The sequence below is a fragment of the Aspergillus niger genome, assembly GCF_000002855.4.
Source record: "Aspergillus niger supercontig An06".
Taxonomy (NCBI): Eukaryota; Fungi; Ascomycota; class Eurotiomycetes; order Eurotiales; family Aspergillaceae; genus Aspergillus; species Aspergillus niger.
Window position 1 is genome coordinate 625,405 of NT_166522.1, and position 20,998 is coordinate 646,402.

The window sequence follows — 20,998 nt, forward strand, 5'->3', positions numbered from 1 at the left end:
CCGAGCTATACAAATGCGCATACAAAAATGGACAGAGTTACATTTCAACGATAAACATGAATGATAAGCTTCCAGCAATGGCGGCCAAGCGATATGCAAACCGATTTTAGTACGCATTCGGTTTATCTGTTATCTCTCTCGGAGTAAACTGTATGCTCTTCGCCGAAACCACAAAAGTAAGCGGGGAAACGTATACTACCAATCAAACACCCCGAGATGGTGACTCCGAACGCAGCAGACCTATTTAGATATATTTAGGCATGACAAGTATCAATGGATGACAGAAACACCGAGACCTGGTACAATCTAAGTTGAGGAGAGATTTGAATCAGAAAGCAGCTCGCACATTTCATCATGAGAACTACTACGTCTTTTGCTAGGCTTGCATTGGCAGTGGCCTCAGTTGGTATTGTCTTTGCTAGTCCAACAAAAAATAACGATGGGAAACTGGTATATGGCTCACCAGAATCCGTCGGCATGATATCCGCCCCTTTGCACCAAATGGTCCAAAATGTTAGCGCATATACACATGCTGCCAACTATAGCAAGTTCTCGTACGACAAAGTCCATCCCATCGAGCCAGGGTCTGTTACCCTGGTGGCTCTCGACGGTGTCATCGTCAGCGAATTTGCCTTGGGCAAGAGAAATCTCTACGCCGATGTCAACGGCACCAATTTACCTCGATACCTGCAGGAAGACACCACCCTGGATACAGTCTACGATATGGCAAGCCTCACGAAGCTGTTCACCACGGTAGCTGCTTTACGGGAACTTGACGCTGGTCGAATTGCGCTTAATGTAACTGTTGCAACTTATATACCGGACTTTGCGACGAATGGGAAGGAGAATATTACTATCTTGGAGCTGTTCACGCATACAAGCGGTTTCGCTTCTGATCCATCGCCACCACTTTTCTCTGCTTATTATACGACGTATGATGAACGCATTAAAGCAATTTTGACGCAAAAAATTATCAATACCCCCGGCAGCACATACCTCTACTTAGATCTCAACTTTATGTCGCTGGGCCTCGTTATCGAGACCGTAACGGGACGTGCCCTGGATGATCTTATTTATGACTTCACCAGACCGCTTGAAATGACATCTACCTTCTTCAACCGCGGGAATATCGAAGGCTCTACACCCCAGTCACCCAACTACGACCGCACAGCCGTACAAGAATTTCAGATCGCAGCCCTCGGACCCTCAGAACCACAGCGTCCACAACCAGTGCGCGGCACAGTTCACGACGAGAACGCATGGTCCCTAGACGGCGTATCAGGTCATGCAGGTCTATTCTCCACTGTGCGCGATACAGCGACATTCTGCCAGATGATCCTCAACAACGGCACATATGCAGGCCAACGGATCCTTTCTCGAACAGCGGTAGACATGATTTTCACAAACTTCAATGCCAGGTTTCCGGGGGATGCTCGTAGTTTAGGGTTTGAGTTGGATCAGTATTCTACTGCGGGACCGATGGCGAGTTTGCAAACTGCGAGTCACACTGGATTTACTGGGACTACGTTGGTGATGGATAGGACGTATAACGCCTTTTGGTTGCATTTTAGTAACCGGGTGCATCCGTCTAGGGCATGGTCTAGCAATACTATTGTGAGAGAGGCTATTGGGTATTGGGTTGGGAAGAGCTTGGGGTTGGATGTTGCGTTTGCTCTGTTGTAATGGTTGAGCGGAGGACGTACCAGATGGGATCCTGGATTCATTCCTTCGATACACTTGTATGTACACGAGGAATGTATTCGAATGCAAATACCTCATATATTACAGAATCCGCAGTATGAATCCGGATAATTTTGTTAAGGCAAATCCAGAAATTTCTAAAGGTTCACTACCATAAACACAAATATTCACCATTCAATATGGCATGTTATCATCCATTCTCATAAAAGACCCTCGATCCGGAAGACCGATCCTGTCAGGGAATTAGTCAACCCTCTCCAATAAATGCAGCATGAAAGAAATCTACCATGAATCAACCCCGAGCCCTAAATAATCCGAAAAGATCCAGTCTGGTGACAGTGCAGGGGAGGATAACATATCTAAGGAATTCTCAGGCTGAGCGGGATCTGGAAGGCTGAGGATAGTGTCCATTGCAGATTGTAGAGCACTTTTGGCGTGGCAGAAAAGCTGATAGTTGCCGTCTCCAGGATCATGCAGGACACCCATGTGAGCAATGAGCACTGAGAGATTCTCTATGCTGCGTCTTCTCGATGACAAGTCGAGATTGAAGCCGACACGGGACGATGGCTGGAGGAGATACCAGGCAATAGCACCGGCAGCGGGTAGAGCACAAGAAGCAACCTATTATATCAGTACTTGGCATCAAAAAAAGCGAGCTTCCACTGCAACATACCCTCCATGCTAGAGAAATCAAGCCTTTTTTGGACAGCTGTTCACGCCTGACTATAGCCTCAATAACCCATGAGAGTAGTTCACTAGCATTGACAAACAAGGCACCAGTATCTTGAAGGCCATGTCGCGAAGCCGCCCATTCAATCAAAAAGGCAGTGTTGAGGTAAAGTAGACGAATTTGATGCAAGATGTCTACCTCGCGGCAGGAGCGTCCTTTCAGCCATAAATCCCGGGTTGGAATCGTGAGAAACGGGGGAAGATCTTTCCACGCATGGTCAATCTTCGCTTGAAGATCACTAGTAAAATCTCAATATCAAAATGGAGTGTAGCATAATGGAGAGAGAAAATACCCGATTCGCTGTGGTACATTGGTAAGATTTCGTCCAAGTAGAGTTTCTAAAGCATCTTCACGGATCATAGAGGTGATCATAGACCATCGTATGACAGCGCTTTTCCTGATCTGGCCGAGTGTGTTCCAACCGTTTCGGTCCAGGTGTGCCAATTCCTGGTCCAAGTCTTCTCCTACTAGACTGTACGTATCCTCTTCAATGTCGAGGGGCATACTTGTATAACAGAACCGTTTACTTACCCGCGGAGGACGGCCTAAAAAGACAGCAAAACTAATGTCGGATCCGTATATTCGTGCAAAGATTTGCTGACGTAACTGTGTGAGGAAGAATGGGAGATACTGTTTTTCTTTGACAGTCTCGTGAAGCCCATCTGCAAAGAGTGCGCTGGAAGCATGATTAAGTCTTCTCCAAGCCTTGAAACCTATTATACTTGTCAATGGAATTGTGCTGCTGTTAGGGGTCGTTCATTTTCATACTCTGATCACCGTAGAATATTGAAGCAAGGAGGAAACTCTCATATAGAAATATCATAGTGATATCATTCAATGTGTCCAAAGAATCGCAGAAGGCGACACATTTGTTGGTCAAATGAACAAGGTTTGTCCTCAGAAGTTGACGTTCCTCTTCTGTTTTGCAGGCTGGATGCGGGACTCGTATCTCGGTCGAAGCAATGCTTGTCTAGTTAGCATTATATTGAATGAAAACTAAATTTAGGAGTACGTACCCAGCTAGTGTAATAATCAAACCTACCGTTTCCCATCGTAAATTTAGCCCCGTGTACTGAGCGGCAAACTCCTCAAGAGTCATGGCGCTATGAATCTCAACGGGTTCGTTTGCCTTCTCGAAGAGGCGTTGTGACAGTGCAAACGAGCTCGCCTGTCGATTTTCTGATTGTCGTATGGTATCAATTTCGTTTGCCAGACTTTCAAAGAATGGGAAAAGTAAGAAGGTGCCTAAGTGGGTTTGTAAATCGCTGCCTTTCGCTTCGGAGAACAGTTGTCGAAAATCGCCATCGGCAAGATAATCAAGGAACGTCTCCAACAGCTGTACTCCTTCATCGACCATCCTGGAGCTGTCTGCCCGAAGTACAGCGTCTCGTGACGACTGTTGGTCGTTAACATGAGGTCTGGAGGTATCAATTCTAACGGCTAAGTGGTCGCCAAGATTATCCAGCACTGTCTTGAGAGATGATGACCCTTGGTAACCTGGATTTGGATACGGTTTCATTTGAAAAGTGGCCAATGGTCTTTCAGGCGACAAGCCATTTGGCCCGCTTGCTGGAAGTCTACTAGAGATTAGCTCCTTTCCCCAGGGGATGATGGTCGCCGAAGACTAGGAGCTTACGCATGATGTTGCTTAGAGACCACAATTGGCCTATGTCGCTTAAATGGATTCTTTCTATAGACGCACTTTTCAGTGATTTCACGATTGGCGCAACGGGAGCATGCTGGACGCTTGTGATCACAAGCGAGTTTGGATAGACGACAGGGCTCACACGAGGGGACCCGAATGCGATTCTTTTCCACTGCTCCCCTGGTTGAGCATGATGGTGTAGACATCTGTCATATCACGATATACAAGGAATAGAAGCAATTGAGGATTGATGTGTTGTAAGAAGTTGAGAAGATGAACATTTATTCCGATTACTCCGCACTAATTTGACACTGCTAGCATTTTATTGGTTCAGTTGCTGAGGTAGATAAGGCCCACACGTCAGAAGCAGCCAAACGGACACATTTTCTCCGCATTCCGTCGGGACGGTGTCTATTTCCAAATTCGGCATTCTACGGGAGACTGCAACGCCAACTTTCCCTCGCAACTTTCTTCCATTCTCTCCCTCATGTGCCATTCGCACATCGATTCAACTAACCACTTTCTAGGCTACAAGGTCCAGGCCTGATTCGATATTACATACGGCACTTCAACTTCCGACTTGTCAATATAGAAGATAAGTTTCTCGCTTCTTCTTGAAAGCCTGTAAGTCAGCCTCCCACTGTGACCGAATTTCATCCGGAGGAAGTCCAGCCTCAATTCCTTCCCGAACCAAAGAGCCACCAGTCAACACATCCACATCGTACAGGCCAGTTTTGGAACCGAATAGCCAGTGGAAACTTTGTGTCGTATTTCCGAAGCCTGTGTCGTTACCGCCGACTGTGTAGAGATGTTTGGCGCTCCAGAGCAATGATACTCCAAGGAAAACCGGATCAAATTCTTCATAGTCACCGATAGAATCGAGGAAAACATAACTTTGCAGTCCACAAACGGTCTGCGACTGAAACTTTGATGTTGTCGGGCTGAAACAAGCAGAACGAAAGTTCGTGTGAGGGATATTAAGTGCTCGCATTTCGTCGGTCCATGAATCGTTCGTGAAGGAGCCCCCGAGTAACTGCAGCTAGTCAGATCTCAAACTCCACTCTTTTGACGTACGCAATACTGTACCTCAAAGGGTCGAGTAGTTCCACGCCCCTCGGAAATGCTGGTCCCCTCGAACATGCAGGCGCCAGGGTAGATCAAAGCTGTCTCCGGAGTGGGCATGTCTATGATGCCGCATGTCAGCAGTGCTCTGCTGTTGATAAGGAGCTCGGTCACGTACTTGGACTTGGCATGACCCATGGAAGATTAGTATCTTTCCATGTCATGGATCGCTTCCACCCTTTCATTAGAATGACCTCTAAGTTCAGGTCCGAACCGTTTGCAGCTTCCTGAATCCAATTCTCTCCAACAAACATCGATGCCAATTCACCCGTTGTCATGCCATGAGCTTGTGCAATGGGACGCCGTCCCACATAAGATGCATAGCTCTCGTTGAGTACCGGCCCAAATGCATTCGATCCTGTGATAGGATTTGGGCGGTCTACGACCACAAAGCTAGCATTTGCAATGGCTGCAGCCACCATTGTGTCATACATGGCCCAAGTATCTGCTCGCCCTTAGTTATTTTGGAGTTTTTCGATATATCTATGAACTGGACTGACAGGTATAAAACCGAGCTCCTACATCTTGTATATCAAATAGTACGGTATCCGCTTCAGATTCCTTGATATAGCCAACAAGTGTGCTCGTGTTGACATTATACGCATCCTAGAACAGGAGGAACTGTTAAAGATATATCAGATGAACTTTATGATGGATAGAAACGTACATAAACTGTTAATCCAGTTACTGGATCAATAAACGTCCCTTCTGAGCCCCCAGCTTGGGCTGTGCCCCTGAAACCATGCTCAGGACCCATGACACCAACGAGGTCAACGGCTCCAGAATTGAACATAACGTCAACCCCAAGTTGCAAGTCCGGAGTCACACCCGTCGGATTAGTGAGTACGATGACTCTTCTGCCAGCTAGCTGTGTGTAATTGCTTTCCAATAAAACATCCAAACCGGTTTTGACTGTATGTGTAGCCCATGACACTCGAGAGAGAACAGCGAATATAGTAAGAACCCTCATCTTGATCCGCTTGACAAGCTGAAACCGTTATCACCAACAGAAGAAGGGACCAGTTTGAATCCTGTGTATATCTGAGCAATTTCTGACTGTGGGTGCGTCTTAAAATCTCGTTAGGACACCAGGAGGGATTGGTTGACATTTGTATATTGTGTGCTTGACTTATAACCCACTAGCCCGCAAGGATAATAGTAACTTGCAAGTGGAATGGCCACTCCGGACCTAAAACGGGAACTCTCAATCACTGATAGAAGCCTTTAAGCAAATGATACCTAATGTTGGGTGGGTCTTCCTTTACCCCGAAAACACCCCGAAAACACCCCGCGATAACAGCACTACATTCTTTACCCTAACTCTAGAGTGTCAATGTTGCATGTTTCAAGCCGACATTCGATGCTCACCAACTATCTAATAGTCTTTCAGGGCCCTGCTTCTAGCTTGTGCCCTCAATGCAGTGCTAATCCCATTGCTACAAGGCAGCGCGTTTCCTAGGAGGGAAGTCAAAGACGAAGTGTCTGTTTCACGATTTATCGAGCGGCACACATGTATACCTAAACCCTATATTTACATTACAGCATGACAGATCTAAGTGTGGCAAGGCCTGTTCCCTTCATCATCATGGAGTATATCGAGAATGATTCGGATCTTGTTGATGTACGAAATACACCGGGCCTCCAGCACGATAATGGGTGCATTTTATATCCTAATGTCGACGAACTTCGATCAGTACACAAGGACATAGCAGATATTTGCCTCAGCTGGCAGGGAAATTATTAAATAAATTTAGTTGGATCACAAATCAGGATGATAATAACTCTTATGGCGAATCGAAAACTACGCACCGTTCACTAAGCATCAACATGAATGAACTCGTTTGATTCAGAAACATTCCTTGGCATATCCTACCGCAGACCGCTTTCGAAATGACTTATAGATTTCTTCTGGCACTTAGTTGCTAAAATATATATGCCTTATCTGTTACGGAAGGTTGACCTCTCATGCCTCAAGCCCAGCCCCGGGAACTCTGTTGTTCGTGAGCTTGCAATCTTCGATTGACTTACCAAACCTCTCCTATTCCTGACAACCACGTCCAACTAGTATGACGACTAGTCATGATCCAGTTTTGGAAGCTTCACAAGAGAATGCAGGGCCAAGGTATCAGACGTATCCAGTATCCTGTAGAGTTAATATATGGAAAATATACCGCTAAGCCAAAAAGGTGTCATGACTACCAGATTAGTCTTATACAATCGTATTTGCAAGCTGACTATTTCCATACTGCATGTAATATATATGATACTACTGCCTTACATGTGGTCCTAATAGTACAGTGACGATCCATAAGTTTCTATGTCTATATTGGGTTTCTAAGTGGTCTCGCCAGCTATAACAGAGGATTATGACACACCATTCTGCAGAGGACGAAGAGTATGCGATGCTAGTAAGTATTCGACTCCGACCATTGCCGCATTGGGGACAGCTTCCGTATAGCTAAATCGGATATTGCGTTTGGCTAGGGCAAGTTGAAATATGGTTTGATAAACACTGTGAAGCATCACTCCTCCAGAGAGGATGAGACCACATTTTGACGGGTCTACATAACCATGCGATTGAGGGTCAAGTAGACGAGTTAAAGTGTGGTCGACGAAACGGGATACCTGTTGAGCAATGATGCCCACTGCCTCGGCATCTCCAGTGCCAGCTAAGTCCAGAATTGTTTGCGCGATGCCTGCGATTCGACTCTTGGCGGATTTGTCCTCGCTTGCCATCAGGACGTTGCTCAGGAGGTCAATATCCAGAGCATCATCGTTTCCTTTAGACGAGTAATTAGAGAAGATGTTCACTATCTTCAATCCTAGCGTGCTGAGACCAGATTTCTGCCGAGCAAGTTTGATATTGTCTAGTGAGAACAAGGTTTTCCGGATGGCTTGTCTTCCAATTGCATATCCGGCTCCTTCGTCTCCAAGAAGATGACCCCATCCACCAGCGCGCGCAACCCGCCTTGGTACTATATCATCGTTGTTATAAGCATAGCGTATGGCGATGCTACCAGTGCCAGCTATGACGACCAAGCTCGAGGGGATTTCTGGGTGTCGTGCCATAGCTGCAGCTAGCAGGTCAACGTCGTTGGTTACCCGCATTTGAATCGACTTATTCAGATTTAGTCTCTGTGCCACTGCTGCTTGCACACGTTCTCGCATCCCTGGACGGTCCATTCCGGCACTTGCGATCCAGATTGAATCGAATGACTGGCCATGATTTGTAATGAATGACAGGTGTGGATCTGTTGAGTCATTGATGCCGTTAATATGGTTCGTTGAATTGGGAATGTTCCCGAACGCCTCTCGTGCAGCTGTGACTACTGCATCCACCGAGGCTTCGAACTCGCCATCAGTCCTCCTATTGTCAGCATATATCTGATGGCCTAGAAGTAGAGTATGAGGGCTCACAGATTACAAGGTCCAGCAACGCCTTTCCCTATATTCCCGCTTGTATCTCCTACTACGGCGGCACATTTTGACCCTCCACCATCAATACATAGAGCTGATCGATGATGTTTAAATCCATTTATCAGGGGTGTCTTGACTGGAGCCTTATCCTCGGTCGCGATAACCTTGGCGAGAACACCTTCAGCCATTTCAAGCTGCTCCCGGCTTTCTTTCACAGAGACCCCTTTATCTGCGACAAGAAGTGCAACTTTGACTCTACCACCACAACGGGCGAGCAGATCATCCAAGTCTTGATCGGTCATAGTTGAGCATCGTCTGCTAACCCTCCGGAGGATATTTCGCGATCTTTGCTTAAGCTTCTGATTTGAAGCGATAAGATCGATCATCTGGTGCAAATAGATATCAGCATTCCTCTTCATGGTGGGAACCTTTTGACAAAAGATCTCTCACCATGTTCCCATATGTTTTCCCAGCCTTAATCATAGTGCCAGTACTCAGCATATTCAATACCAGTTTCGTGGCAGTCCCCGCCTTCAGCCTCGTACTCCCAGTGACGACTTCTGCGCCAGGTAAAGGCGCAATCATAATGTCAAGGTTGCCGGATTGACCCATTTCTGACGGTGATACGCATGCAACTCCAAGTGTGAGGCAGCCCAAGCTCTTCGCATACTCGAGTGCACCAAGGACGTAAGGCGTGCGGCCGGATGCCGCAATTCCGATAATGCTGTCTTGTTCGCCATTAAGATTCATCGCGGCAAGGTCGTCTCTGCCTGCTGTGATGCTGTCTTCTGCTCCTTCTTGTGCCTGACGGATGGCGGCATCTCCTCCAGCTATCAAGCCGACAAATTGAGTCGGGGGCACCGCAAAGGTAGGTAGTATCTCAGAACTGTCCAGTATTCCTAACCTAGAGAAATCATTACTTGGCAAGTCTTGGGACTCAATTTCGTCATGTCAGAAATACGAACCTACCGCTAGTTCCTGCTCCGACGTATATCACTCGCCCACCAACGCGTACACGAGGAACTAACATGTCTATTGCAAGCGCAATGTCTTCCAAGCATGCTGTAACACTTTCAGCGACTGTTTTGTCTTCATCATTGATCATGGTACACATCTGGAGAGTCGAAACCCTGTCGATATTGCTGGTGTGTTCATTGATTGCCTCGGTCTGTAAACCCGATAGATCCAAGACATCCTGTGCCATATTTGCGAAGCCTGCCTTTCCGCGATTGACTGCTATGTGCTTACCTTATCTCGGGGTCTCAAGAGATATATTGGTGTCACAGATGCGGGATGTTATATCAGAACCTCGTCATGAATCCGAGAAATTTTTATCCGTTGTGTTACTTCGGCGAGATGTTAGTTTTAGCCCATTGAAGTGGGCCAGGCGGTTTAATGTTGACACAGAACGTTGAGTTTTGTTCGAAAATGAGTTTAGAAGACTTCACCACGCCGAGAGCGCGATCGCCGACCCCTTACCTGGCACTATTTTGCGGGGTTGCTGCCCAGCCGGAGAGAAGAGATCGCTTGAGCCACTGGTGCAGCTCATTCACACCGAGCATTAACTACGTGCCCCACATTACCCCGATGACCCCGTTCTACGGTTCCAATTCTTCTCTTTTTTTCGTAGCGTTAAACCTTCTTATCTCCTGATCAGACAATACTTTTCAAATTATTGGTCTTACAGATAGCGTCAATTGGCCTATCTCTAATCACCTTACTCCGAGTGGATCGACTACATGTTCCATGTGGGCTCTGCACGGTTAGGAACCTGGGGTTGGCGATACGGTGGAGCTATAATATGCCCTGCATTGACCAGTTCAGGGGGGATGAAACTTCGTAATTTTTCTGGGCATCAAGCACCAGAATTTAACACTATCTCTTAACCAGTTCGAGTACCGTGCAACATTCTTCTCCATGTCGTCGACAGTCGCTGCCGAATCATCGATGGAGATGATTCGACGCGTTTATACAAATTCTTGGTTTCAGATCCTTCTAATCAGCTTTATTTGTTTCTGCTGCCCTGGTGTAAGACATCTCTTTATTACTATGCGTGGCTTGGCACGATGTGAACAATATACTAATCAAATCAATTGCTGTAGATGTACAATGCCCTCTCCGGCTTGGGAGGATCCGGTCAGGTCGACCCAACTGTAGCAGCCAATGCTACAGTTGCCCTAATGTCTGCCACTGCCGGAACCGCTCTGTTCGTCGTGGGACCAATATTTGAGCGGGTAGGGCCTCGTGTTTGCCTTCTCCTTGGCGGATGGACATATGCCCTGTATTCGGGTAGCTTGCTGAATTTCAACTGTAAGTTCTTGTTAGCGAGACAAAGAAACGGGGACATGATTGACCAAACGCAATTCTAAGATGACAAAAATGGAGCGTTTGTCATTGCGTCCGGTGCTCTCCTGGGTGTAGGCGCCTCGTTCTTATGGGTATCCCAGGGTGCAATTATGACAACCTACGTTCCCGAATCTCAGAAGGGGCGAGCAATCGCCGTGTTTTGGATCATTTTCAACCTCGGCGGCGGAGTTGGCTCTCTCGCTAGCTTTGGCCTCAACTTCCACTCCAAGACCAGCACTATATCGGATGCAACGTACATTGCTCTGCTTGTGATTATGCTGGTCGGGTGGGTGCTGGGACTTTTGATATGCACTCCATCAGCGGTACGAGTGAAAGGGATACATACAACTGCAAGTGAGAAACCCAACTGGCGACAGACAGCACGACTTGCATTACGCACAGTATCTGACTGGAGGGTTATCTGCATGTTGCCTTTGTTCTTCTCCGCGAACGTGCCCTATTCATATCAGCAAAACGAGGTGAATGGTATGAACTTCAACATTCGAACTCGATCCTTGAATGGTGCACTATACTGGATGGCTCAGATGCTAGGTGGCTTGATCATGGGCTGCTTGCTCGATATGCCATGGCTGACCCGCCGATGGCGTGCTGTGGCGGGCTGGGTAACCCTGTTTGTAACTGGGATGGCTATCTGGGGCGGTGGCTACAAATTTCAGCTGTGGTCTACTCATCGTATAGCACAAGGACTGAAACAAAACATTGACTATACGAATGGAAGTCTCTCAGCCGGCCCCATCATCTTGTATATCTGCTACGGAGCATATGATGCCCTTTGGCAATCTTTTTGTTACTGGTTGATTGGTGCCCAGTCTAATTCTCCTGCTAGAACTGCTATAATGGTTGGTGCTTATAAGACCTTTCAGTCTACTGGAGGTGCCATGGCGTGGAGATTGAATGCCTTGAGAAAGACGGCCATGACTCAGTTTGCTATGGACTGGGGACTTTGCATCGGTTCGCTACTGATTGTCATTCCTACCGTCTGGGCCATTACCTCAACAAGTGTTGGCGAGGAAGACGTTGTTGCCGAAGTGGCGGAGAAGGATGTGAAGCAACCGTTACCGTGATTCTAATTTGTGGATCTGAGGATTATCCGAAAGTAAGAGATAGAGGACGATAATAATGCCAGACATAGTAGCTATGTTGAAGCCTGATGGGGAACCTCAGGCTGCATAATTTATCACAGCATCAGATATAATGGTGAATTAATTGCCTTGCAACGAACACTCATATTCTTCGAAAGTCAGATGGCATAAATAATCAAATGTACTTTAAATCATCGACAAAGTCGTTTCTCCACGCAACAGGCAACCTACCGTGTCGTCTCAAACTTGCAAGGAACTGATAGCGATCTTTTGTTCGACTTGTGTCGCGTCGTCACGGCAGCTTGCAAGCTGTAAGTCGGAACGAAATAGGCAAAGATCGCAGGGTGTCCATTAAAAAAAAATCGTTGTTTGTTAAGCATATACATTGCCCAAAAAAGCTTCTCCAGTTGGTCCATCTTTTCCCAAGATGCTGGTGCGGGTCTTCTTGCCGGAATAAGCCCCATAGAACGGACGACCTGACTTGGTAGCTGACATACCTTTTCAAAGGCCATAGGTTCGTAGGATTCGCGTGTAATCAAGGCCTATGACCAGGGTTAACTACCTCTTGACTTGGTCTCTTGGATATTTGATACTTCCCAGCGTCATGGGTGCTTGTACGTTGTCTTGGCCCGGGCGAGTGAAATCGGAAAGGTTGGCAAGTACCCTATCGCGCTTTCTAAAAAAGTCGGAATAAGGTCTTCTGCCATTATGCCGATGTGACAGATGGCTCAGATACTGGCATTGGCGCGTCTAGCCGGGACATTCTTGAAATCGAAACCAGCGGAACCGAGGTCAGCTTCCACCTGCTTTGTCAATAATTTAACTAACATCTATGGTAGCAAAACCATCCAACAGTTATTGACGTCCTTGGCATATTCTGTGTTCCTACGGATGGTAAGCGGATCTTCATCTTTCCGAATGACAATTTGCTAATATCTCTACTACGACTGACAACGGAAAGCGATACTGTGATGGTGCAGAGCATATTCGAGTCATATATGGCTGATTTTAGAACTATGTTGGACTCCACAGCCTCTCTTCTAGCCGGGATCCACTAACTAGCTGACAGTATTCTTGTGGTCGTTCCTTGCGATATATGTATGTCGACAATACAACCCAGGAGATCTTGAAACTTGCGGAAGACGCTGATCCGAGAGGAATCAGAACAATGGGAGTGTTGTCAAAACCAGACCTTGCCACCGAGAAAGCCGCCCTGGATGCGGCAATGGATCTGCTTCAGGAGAGAAGACGTAATGTTTTCAAGCTAGGATATCATGTTGTCAAGAACCGCAGTGCCGACGACGACAACCCAACACTGCCTGCCTGTCTTGCTGACGAAAGGGCATTCTTTGCTGCTCCTCCTTGGTCTAGCATTCCTGATCCTCTTCAGCGCCTTCATGCTTACTTCAATTTTCTCAACTCTAGTGCAGCAGTAGGTACTTCATACCGCTTTCTTTGATGACAAGCTGACAAGGCACCCGGATAATACCAAAATTCATTATTTAATAATTACTTTACGAAGTTCGGGGATTCTCTAAAGCATATTTATACGACAGCATTGCTTATTACTATGTTCCACTAGAGAACCTTTGCATCCTCCACTCCCTGAACGAGCGTTCAGCACGTCCCTTATTATTACTTCAATCTTTGCTTCCTCTACTCTCTGAATAAGTATTTAGTATATCTCTTTTCACTACTTTAATCTTCGCTCGAAGAGACGGGCTGAACGGGAGACCAGTATTTTTTTTTAAATATTTTAGATAACACTAATAAAATTACTGTCAAAACTTGCAGATATCAATAACTAAAAAGACTATTCTATGCCAATAAATCGGCCCTATACAAATTACGAGAACTCCAAATTCGCCGCATTATATAATCTTACCTGAGCTGTATCAAGAACTTTATTATCAAGTATTATATTATTTTATTTACGATTTAAATCAGAAAAATCATTTTACAATAATTTAAAAAAGGAAGATGACAGCTGGTAATAGAAATATATTATAAAATATATAAATGAAAAATTTTATCATAGAAAAGAAACTAAAAAATATTTAATTAAATATAAGGATAATAGATATCTGAAATCTTAAGTCTATATAATCTGCGACTTAAGAAAGACTAAATTATAAGATTAATCTAGTATAGTTTTAATAATTAAAGGCAAAATTGATAGTATCTGGCTATAATTACTCCGTAAGTCTGGTCTGATTATATGATACTACTATTTACAAGTATTTAATTTTATTAAATTATTATTATTTTTTATAAATAAATATAAAATTATTCTATCTTCTTTATCATGAATTATGGTATAAATATAATAAGAAGTCATAAATGATATGATTCCAGAAACTGTATATAATAGAAAGAGTAAATTACTAGATATAAAATATTCAATAATGAATAAAATAAACTTAATAAAAAGCTGGATTTCGATTCTATATAGTTTTATAATAGTATTTTTATAAATATATATAAATAATAAATATAATTGATATATCCAATCAATCTCTGGCTGTAACTAAATTATCTCGATTCTGGTAATATAAGATATTTCTTGATAATAGCTGGAGTTAAAAATCAAGCACTGAATTCATTAAAATATTAACTAAACAGGCTGTGCATGTCTGACGCTTGGCGGCTTGTTCCCCATGTCTAACTTTGTATTACGCACCGAACTGCCCAACCGTTTTGGCTCAGAGCATTGCCATGAGGCTATCAGTTATTTGCTATTTGGCTTAGACCTATATTGCTCTCTGATTGCTGTTCAGTCGCTTGACTTATCATATAGTCTATCTGCTGTGTCCAGAATTGATACATGGTCCAAGATTCTTCACCTGCTGCGACGACGGTGGCGGGATCTTTCCTATAACGGTACGGATATTCCGCGCTTTACTTTATACGGCTACTAAATATCCTGCAAGTCTATGGATCTACAAAGAGACTACATAATGACAAAGGAGTAGAGTTTTTACTTGATGGAGTCTGGGGGACAGGCTGACTACCTATACTCTATCCTAGTATCAACCGGTAAGTCTGATAAAAATAAATTGGTCAAATATCCTCGTCGTGGTAATGCCCGAAAACCAAGCTTTGATATACGTCCCACAAATCAATTGCTGCGACTGGGATAGTATTAGATCAGCCATTCAGATACGTTATCGCGTGTTTGCATTTGATATATCTCCGTAACATATCGCTCCCTGGGCAGCATTCCCAACAGTTTTTCCAACACTCCCTCGACCCCCTTGGCCATATCTGCAGAGCCGCAGACATAGATCGTGGCATCTTGAGCCCAAAGATGCCGGATAGCATTAGCTTCCGCCACCAGCCGGTCTTGCACGTATTTGCATCCCCTCGCCATATCATAATCTAGGACTTTACTGTATGCTCTCCGAACATCAACCACTCCTGCAGCTTCGAACTCAGATAGTTCCTCATGGTAAAGGTCATCCAAAAATCGCCCACCACAGCCAAAGAACAACAATGCCCTCGCCAGTGGTTTGTCCTGCTGTTGCCAGATCATGCGGTCTTGTATGAAGCTAAGGAAAGGGGCCAGACCACTACCCGCGCAGATCATTATGATGGGTATTCTGGATTGGTCTACCGGTAGATGGAATGCCTCCTTGGCTGGCCGTGGAGATAAGTAAAGAATAGACCCTGGTGTGAGCGACGCAAGGTAATTCGACCCGACACCCAGATATCGCCTGTTGCCGTTTCTTGCCGGCTCATTGACCACCGAAAATGTGAGAGAACCGTGGGAGGGTTTGAAGGAGGGGGCCAGGGAGAGAGAATAGGTCCGCAAGCGCAGAGCCGGGAGCATGGAGATAAATGCGGCGATGGGAAGGGAGACGGAGGGGAACTGTTCGAGGAGATCCAAGACCGAGACGCGTTTGTCCCGGACGAGCGAATCGTATGAATCCTGCAAATGGATTAACTCTTGTTTGTCTTCATCTGACTGTGCGGTTGCCGCGAGAATTCTGAGGTTCTGGGATATCTTCAATTAGCTAGGTTCTTCCGGGTCGAGGAAAATGCTCGTCATTACGTACATTACGTGTGGCTGGTTGGGATAGCTCCACATAGGCGCTAAACAGCTCAGATGCCGACACCGGTGTGGCCTGAGGCAGACCCAGCGTGTTGAACGAATTGATGGTGATGCTGTAGTCCGGAGCAAGATTGAACTGCGCCAGCACTCTCAGGACCGTGCTTGGCGGATTGACTGGGAGAACATTGACATGATCACCTGGGCGCAAGGTGGTGTCTCCCTGGAAACGGAATTCAATATGTCGCTTCTCTGGGGTGTCGGGGTTAGTTAGTATTCGAACAGTAGTCACTCTTGCCTCCATAAGGTCTTTGTGCAGATCGATCCTCCTGGGTTTACTGAGGCTGATCTGTAACTGGTGCAGGTTGAGGGGCTCCAAGTCGCTGCTGCTAGACAGAAGAAATGTTTCACGAAGGGCGGGCAGCAGGCTTGTCTCTTCCCACGCTTCGAGATCCGAGAATAGATCGCTGACAGCAGCATTGGCTGTCCCTCGTGGTGCAAGGCGTGTGGCTCCGGCCTTGTGCATCAGTTCATCAATCAAAGTCGGGATACGATAGAATGTTTGAGTCCAGTCATGGTGACCGCAGCCGAAGACTGCGTACGATATGCCTTGGAGAGCCGGTACTTTGCCGCTTTCGAGCCAGGCGACAAACTTCTTTGCATCGTCCGTGGGTTGACCATCGTACGTTGTCGTCAAAATAATAACCGGCTGATCTCTCGGCAGATTGTCGACAGCAGTATCGAGGACGGCAAGCTTCTGATCAGTAAAGCCATAGGGCATCAAGTCCGATGCCAAACGATGGGCGAGAGCCTTGCAAGTTCCACTATTAGAGCCGTAGAAGAAGCAAATTGGTCGTCCTCCCGCCGGTGCCTGATCCTCGCTTTTCTTGATGAAATGAGCCGATGACGACGCTAAGCTCGTATCATTGCGCGCCGACAGAGTGTGTTGGAATAGCCCGGTGGCAGTTTGGCGGTGGCGTAGTGTGGCTCGGACTCGGAACCCATCGGGCTTGATGGTGAGAGTCTCTTTAATGCGCAGGGTGTAGGACGGATCGTCAGGCACCAAATCGAAGTTTTGAAGGATCATCGCAACCACCAGCTGGGCTTCCTGCCAAGCGAAGGCCCTGCCAATGCAGCTCCGCTCGCCATTGCCGAAAGGCTTCCAAGAATTGGGTGGGAGCTTAGAGAAATTCTCTGCCAACATGCGTCCCGGACTGAACTCGTCTGCGTTGGGCCCGAAAATACTCCGGTCTCGCAGACAGGCAGGCAGCAGCACATTGATAGGCTGGCCGGCATTCAACAACCATTTCCCGCCCAGAGTCTCTGCTTTCTTCGGAGTGACGGTGAAGCCCGGGGCAGTAGGCATCATGCGCAGACTCTCTTTCAGTATGGCATCTATGTACGGAAGCTCTGCGAGGTGTTGCACCGAGATCTGGGCCTGGCCGACGGTCTCGTCCACTTCTTTCTGGGCCTTCTTCAAGATGTCTGGGTGTTGTACCAGATAATAAAATGTAAAGGATAGCAGGCCGGAGGTTGTTTCGTGACCCGCAACCAAGAACGTGATGACGTTGTCGATGATCGACTCATCGCTCATGCCTTCTCCGGTGACTGGGTCCCGCCCGTTCAATAACGTGTTCAGAAGGTCGTCGGCGGGATTCTCTTTCTTTCTGCGGTCGTGTATAATGTCGCGAGCTATAGTTCTCATCGCCTCAATGTTCTTCAACATGCGCCGATGCGCCATTATGCGTACCGAGTTTGCAATCCCGGGAAGCGCAGACTGAACATCTGCTTCCCTCAGTACGTACAACATGGATTCGACAAATGGGTGCATAGTGTCGTTATTATAAAAGCTGTTCAGCCGGAAGTCCATAGTGCAAAGGGCAATAGTGTCTAAAGTGAGGCGTGTGAAATCATCGGTGATGTTGATACTGTTTGAAGCTCCCTGGCGGGCCCTGCATCGACAACGAAAGGAAACAAAATAATTAGTTTCATCTAATTTCCTGTTATCAATATCCAGAAGCACCCACCACTTCAAACATAGCTGTTGCGCTAAATCGCCCATATCGTCGAACATGCTCTGGATACGCAGCGGGCCAAAGGCAGGCACTAGAATGCGATGAGCAATCCCCCAGCCGCGCTCTCCATGGTAGGCTGTGAAGAGACCATCGTGGGCCAGCATTCGTAAATTCTCGAGGCCAGAGGCTACGGCTTTGTGGAAGCGCGACTCGTCACAGAGCTCGTCTACCAGGGCCTGGCTAGTCGCAAAGATCTGCTTTTCACCATTGATAGTGATTTGGAAGAGGGGTCCTATATGAGAGGTTAAAGATGCGTCTTTTCTATCATATCCTACCAGATATGCATGATTAGGGATATATACCATATTTGTTTGCTAATCCAATGACGGATTGCAGAACATGCTCAAGATCGATGTCGAATAGATTTCCCACCACCGGCAGGGCTTAATAGACGTATATTTAGTACAGGTATCAAATTGGAACGAGTGTTTGCGGGATCGAGCTGCTCATGGGTTGGCTTACGTGTCGGCCCAGGAATGCGCTCAGCGTCTCTCATCTCTTTTTGCCAGAAAACTAAGAAGTTCGGAGATATATTATGGAGATTAATATAAGGATGAAGCTAGAAGTAGTATAACTCTTGGGTGCTGGCTCCAAAGTAAATATATTACTTCTTATACACCGTAGTCCCTTCCACCAATGTAGGATGACTGATCTCGTGTTCCGCGGACACCGAGAAGCATCGACATCTCGGTGTTCAGTGTTCGGTGTTCGGAGGCTATGTGGAACAATCTTCGACCCGCCACCCCCACAGGTGTCATACCCGAAACCAGGGATTCATCGCTTTTATTGCAGTCATGGTCAGTCGGGCTTCGCAAGGCACCAAGCTCACCTAATCTAGTATGTGATTGAAGTGTTAAAAAATGATAGGGGCGGTTATTTCCAGGGAATTAGAGTGACGTTGATACTTGTCTAGTAGTTGTTCGGCCTTTGGCAACGCATTGACCAATAGCAACTCTACAACCAATTCGCAATATTAAGTTGGTGAAAAATTATCTGGTAACTCCTTTTATTGTAGATTGCCATACCAAATGTATGTCATTTAGATCAGCGGCTTTGCGTACTCGTACTTCATCAAACCAGAGAGGATAAGAAAAGATACCCTGAGGATTCATCGTGAGCCAGCCAGGGCTCGTGACCCCATTCAATACATGGTCTTTTTCGCCCTCTTCTAGCTTCTCTCGCATTCGCGATATCCTATGCACTCACGACATGTGTAATGTATAAGTCTCTGACATCCTTGCTATAATATATTGATCCCTTCCCCGTCTCACTACTGCGTCGCCCTTTCAGCATTCTTCGGGCCCCGTTAGGTGGCCTTTACCTCAATCGTACCAACAGTCTCCGAGACCTCCCACCTTTATTGCTGCAGCTGCCGAGTCAGTCGCAGCGCCATCCAATAATGCCGCTCACGGCGCAATTCCACCCTAATCCGTATCGCCATTACCATAGCCCAGATCCCTGCCCAAATTGCAGGAACTGACCAGCCGAGCTACATCAAGTCGCTCACATAACCTCAGCATCGTGCAATGCGATCAATCTCAGAGGTCAAGAAGACATACCGTATAAGCCAGCTCATGGTCAGCAATCACAATTCCCGCCAGCGTTCCGCCGGCCACCAGCATTTGAGGAATCATCCACAGCATCGTCAATCGATGTAGCATGCTGCGAAACGGAGGACTCGCGTTGTATCGCTGATTTAAATGGTCTCGGAACTCTGTTTGTCCCATCCCATCAACGGCGATGATGTCTTCCAGGAGCGGATAGAGAGCGGGACGCATTGGGTCGCCTTTGGGGACAGAGGAGATGCGGAACGGGACGGGAATCTTGAAGATGTACATGAATTCGAAGATCAACATCTCGATAGAGAAAACGAAGAAGAGTGAGGGCACAGGCATAGCCAGCATGCGTATCCAGGGTGGTTCGGGGATGGTTCCCAGAACGAGTTCGGCAATGATGATGATCCAGGAGACGAGGATGTGCCAATGCGTGAAGTCGAACTACGAGGATTCAGTTAGATGTAAGTGCAACTGGATAGTCACAAGATAGAGGAAAACTTGAAGGCTTATTCACGTAGTAGCGGCCTGTGTTGCGAACGCGAACGGTAGATTTCTTTCGCCATAGACTCCACGATCTCTGCAATGTTTCCGTAAGAAAAGTACCGAACAGAGTCATTGTTAATATATTAAAGACTGTTAGACAAAACGACTAATTAGATACCGATTGAGCCGTAATAACAATAAAAAAGTGTCTCGAGGTCACCATACTGGTCGTGGTGGACAACGTCGTGCATCGGGTCAGAAGATAGTAGAGACCAATAGGAAAGGCAACTGAATCCATGAACACCAGGAGCCAAAAGATCAAAATTCGGGTTTTGCGCCTTTCCAGGCTGTAATTTAAGGATATAGGCTCCTCTGGGAGTTGCGGGATATCAGTGGACATTTTATTCTGCAGGTTATGAAATACGTAGATGAAGGAGATGTCAACTACAAGAATAGAAGTAGAGAATCATATGTTTCGACAACTCTACAGGGAGGAAGGCATGCACTCATTAGTTGCACTGGTCTTCGAAGATCTGCCTTGGCTGCGCCATCCTTGGAAACAAATGAAGACCTTGACTAGAATTGGCACAACGGTATGTTCGGAGTAGCCTGGACGTACCAGAAGAGTGTCTCACTTTCTTCAGTTCCACCGAACCCCGAGAGAGATCTTGCAGCAATTGCCGAATACCGAAACCCTATTCTACAGAACGATGACACGGAAGAAAAACGATTCCCAGGCACCAGTCGTGAACGGAGACGTTGGACTAGTGAA

At 46.4% G+C, this 20,998-nt stretch overlaps 8 protein-coding genes across 8 annotated transcripts; 3 read left to right on the top strand and 5 right to left on the bottom strand.

Annotated features, from left to right (window-relative positions):
* Positions 1-354: 354 nt before the first annotated feature.
* On the top strand, positions 355-1,683 carry An06g02470 (uncharacterized protein; the record flags this gene model as incomplete). The annotated part of the gene is made up of 1 exon (XM_001391031.1): positions 355-1,683. One exon carries the CDS (start codon positions 355-357, stop codon positions 1,681-1,683), a length of 1,329 nt encoding a protein of 442 aa, XP_001391068.1.
* Positions 1,684-1,875: 192 nt separating this feature from the next.
* An06g02480 (uncharacterized protein) lies at positions 1,876-4,071 on the bottom strand (the record flags this gene model as incomplete). Its single annotated transcript, XM_059748125.1, has 7 exons — positions 1,876-1,933; positions 1,988-2,322; positions 2,375-2,669; positions 2,724-3,144; positions 3,200-3,401; positions 3,474-4,000; positions 4,068-4,071. The coding sequence occupies 7 exons, from the start codon at positions 4,069-4,071 to the stop codon at positions 1,876-1,878; spliced, it is 1,842 nt and encodes a 613-aa protein (XP_059600813.1).
* Positions 4,072-4,659: 588 nt separating this feature from the next.
* Positions 4,660-6,168, bottom strand: An06g02490 (uncharacterized protein; the record flags this gene model as incomplete). Its single annotated transcript, XM_059748127.1, has 5 exons — positions 4,660-5,109; positions 5,151-5,260; positions 5,317-5,643; positions 5,699-5,804; positions 5,866-6,168. The coding sequence occupies 5 exons, from the start codon at positions 6,166-6,168 to the stop codon at positions 4,660-4,662; spliced, it is 1,296 nt and encodes a 431-aa protein (XP_059600814.1).
* A 1,316-nt stretch (positions 6,169-7,484) lies between these two features.
* Positions 7,485-9,819, bottom strand: An06g02500 (uncharacterized protein; the record flags this gene model as incomplete). The annotated part of the gene is made up of 5 exons (XM_059748128.1): positions 7,485-7,519; positions 7,574-8,565; positions 8,616-9,001; positions 9,066-9,519; positions 9,581-9,819. The coding sequence occupies 5 exons, from the start codon at positions 9,817-9,819 to the stop codon at positions 7,485-7,487; spliced, it is 2,106 nt and encodes a 701-aa protein (XP_059600815.1).
* Positions 9,820-10,532: 713 nt separating this feature from the next.
* On the top strand, positions 10,533-12,046 carry An06g02510 (uncharacterized protein; the record flags this gene model as incomplete). The annotated part of the gene is made up of 3 exons (XM_001391035.3): positions 10,533-10,643; positions 10,718-10,925; positions 10,986-12,046. 3 exons carry the CDS (start codon positions 10,533-10,535, stop codon positions 12,044-12,046), a joined length of 1,380 nt encoding a protein of 459 aa, XP_001391072.3.
* Positions 12,047-12,668: 622 nt separating this feature from the next.
* On the top strand, positions 12,669-13,673 carry An06g02520 (uncharacterized protein; the record flags this gene model as incomplete). The annotated part of the gene is made up of 5 exons (XM_059748129.1): positions 12,669-12,678; positions 12,788-12,855; positions 12,920-12,958; positions 13,134-13,496; positions 13,647-13,673. 5 exons carry the CDS (start codon positions 12,669-12,671, stop codon positions 13,671-13,673), a joined length of 507 nt encoding a protein of 168 aa, XP_059600816.1.
* A 1,533-nt stretch (positions 13,674-15,206) lies between these two features.
* Positions 15,207-18,873, bottom strand: An06g02530 (uncharacterized protein; the record flags this gene model as incomplete). The annotated part of the gene is made up of 6 exons (XM_001391037.3): positions 15,207-16,058; positions 16,120-18,064; positions 18,140-18,419; positions 18,490-18,570; positions 18,650-18,700; positions 18,807-18,873. The coding sequence occupies 6 exons, from the start codon at positions 18,871-18,873 to the stop codon at positions 15,207-15,209; spliced, it is 3,276 nt and encodes a 1,091-aa protein (XP_001391074.3).
* Positions 18,874-19,544: 671 nt separating this feature from the next.
* An06g02540 (hypothetical protein) lies at positions 19,545-20,359 on the bottom strand (the record flags this gene model as incomplete). Its single annotated transcript, XM_001391038.3, has 3 exons — positions 19,545-19,676; positions 19,747-20,184; positions 20,258-20,359. 3 exons carry the CDS (start codon positions 20,357-20,359, stop codon positions 19,545-19,547), a joined length of 672 nt encoding a protein of 223 aa, XP_001391075.3.
* Between the last annotated feature and the right edge of the window lie 639 nt (positions 20,360-20,998).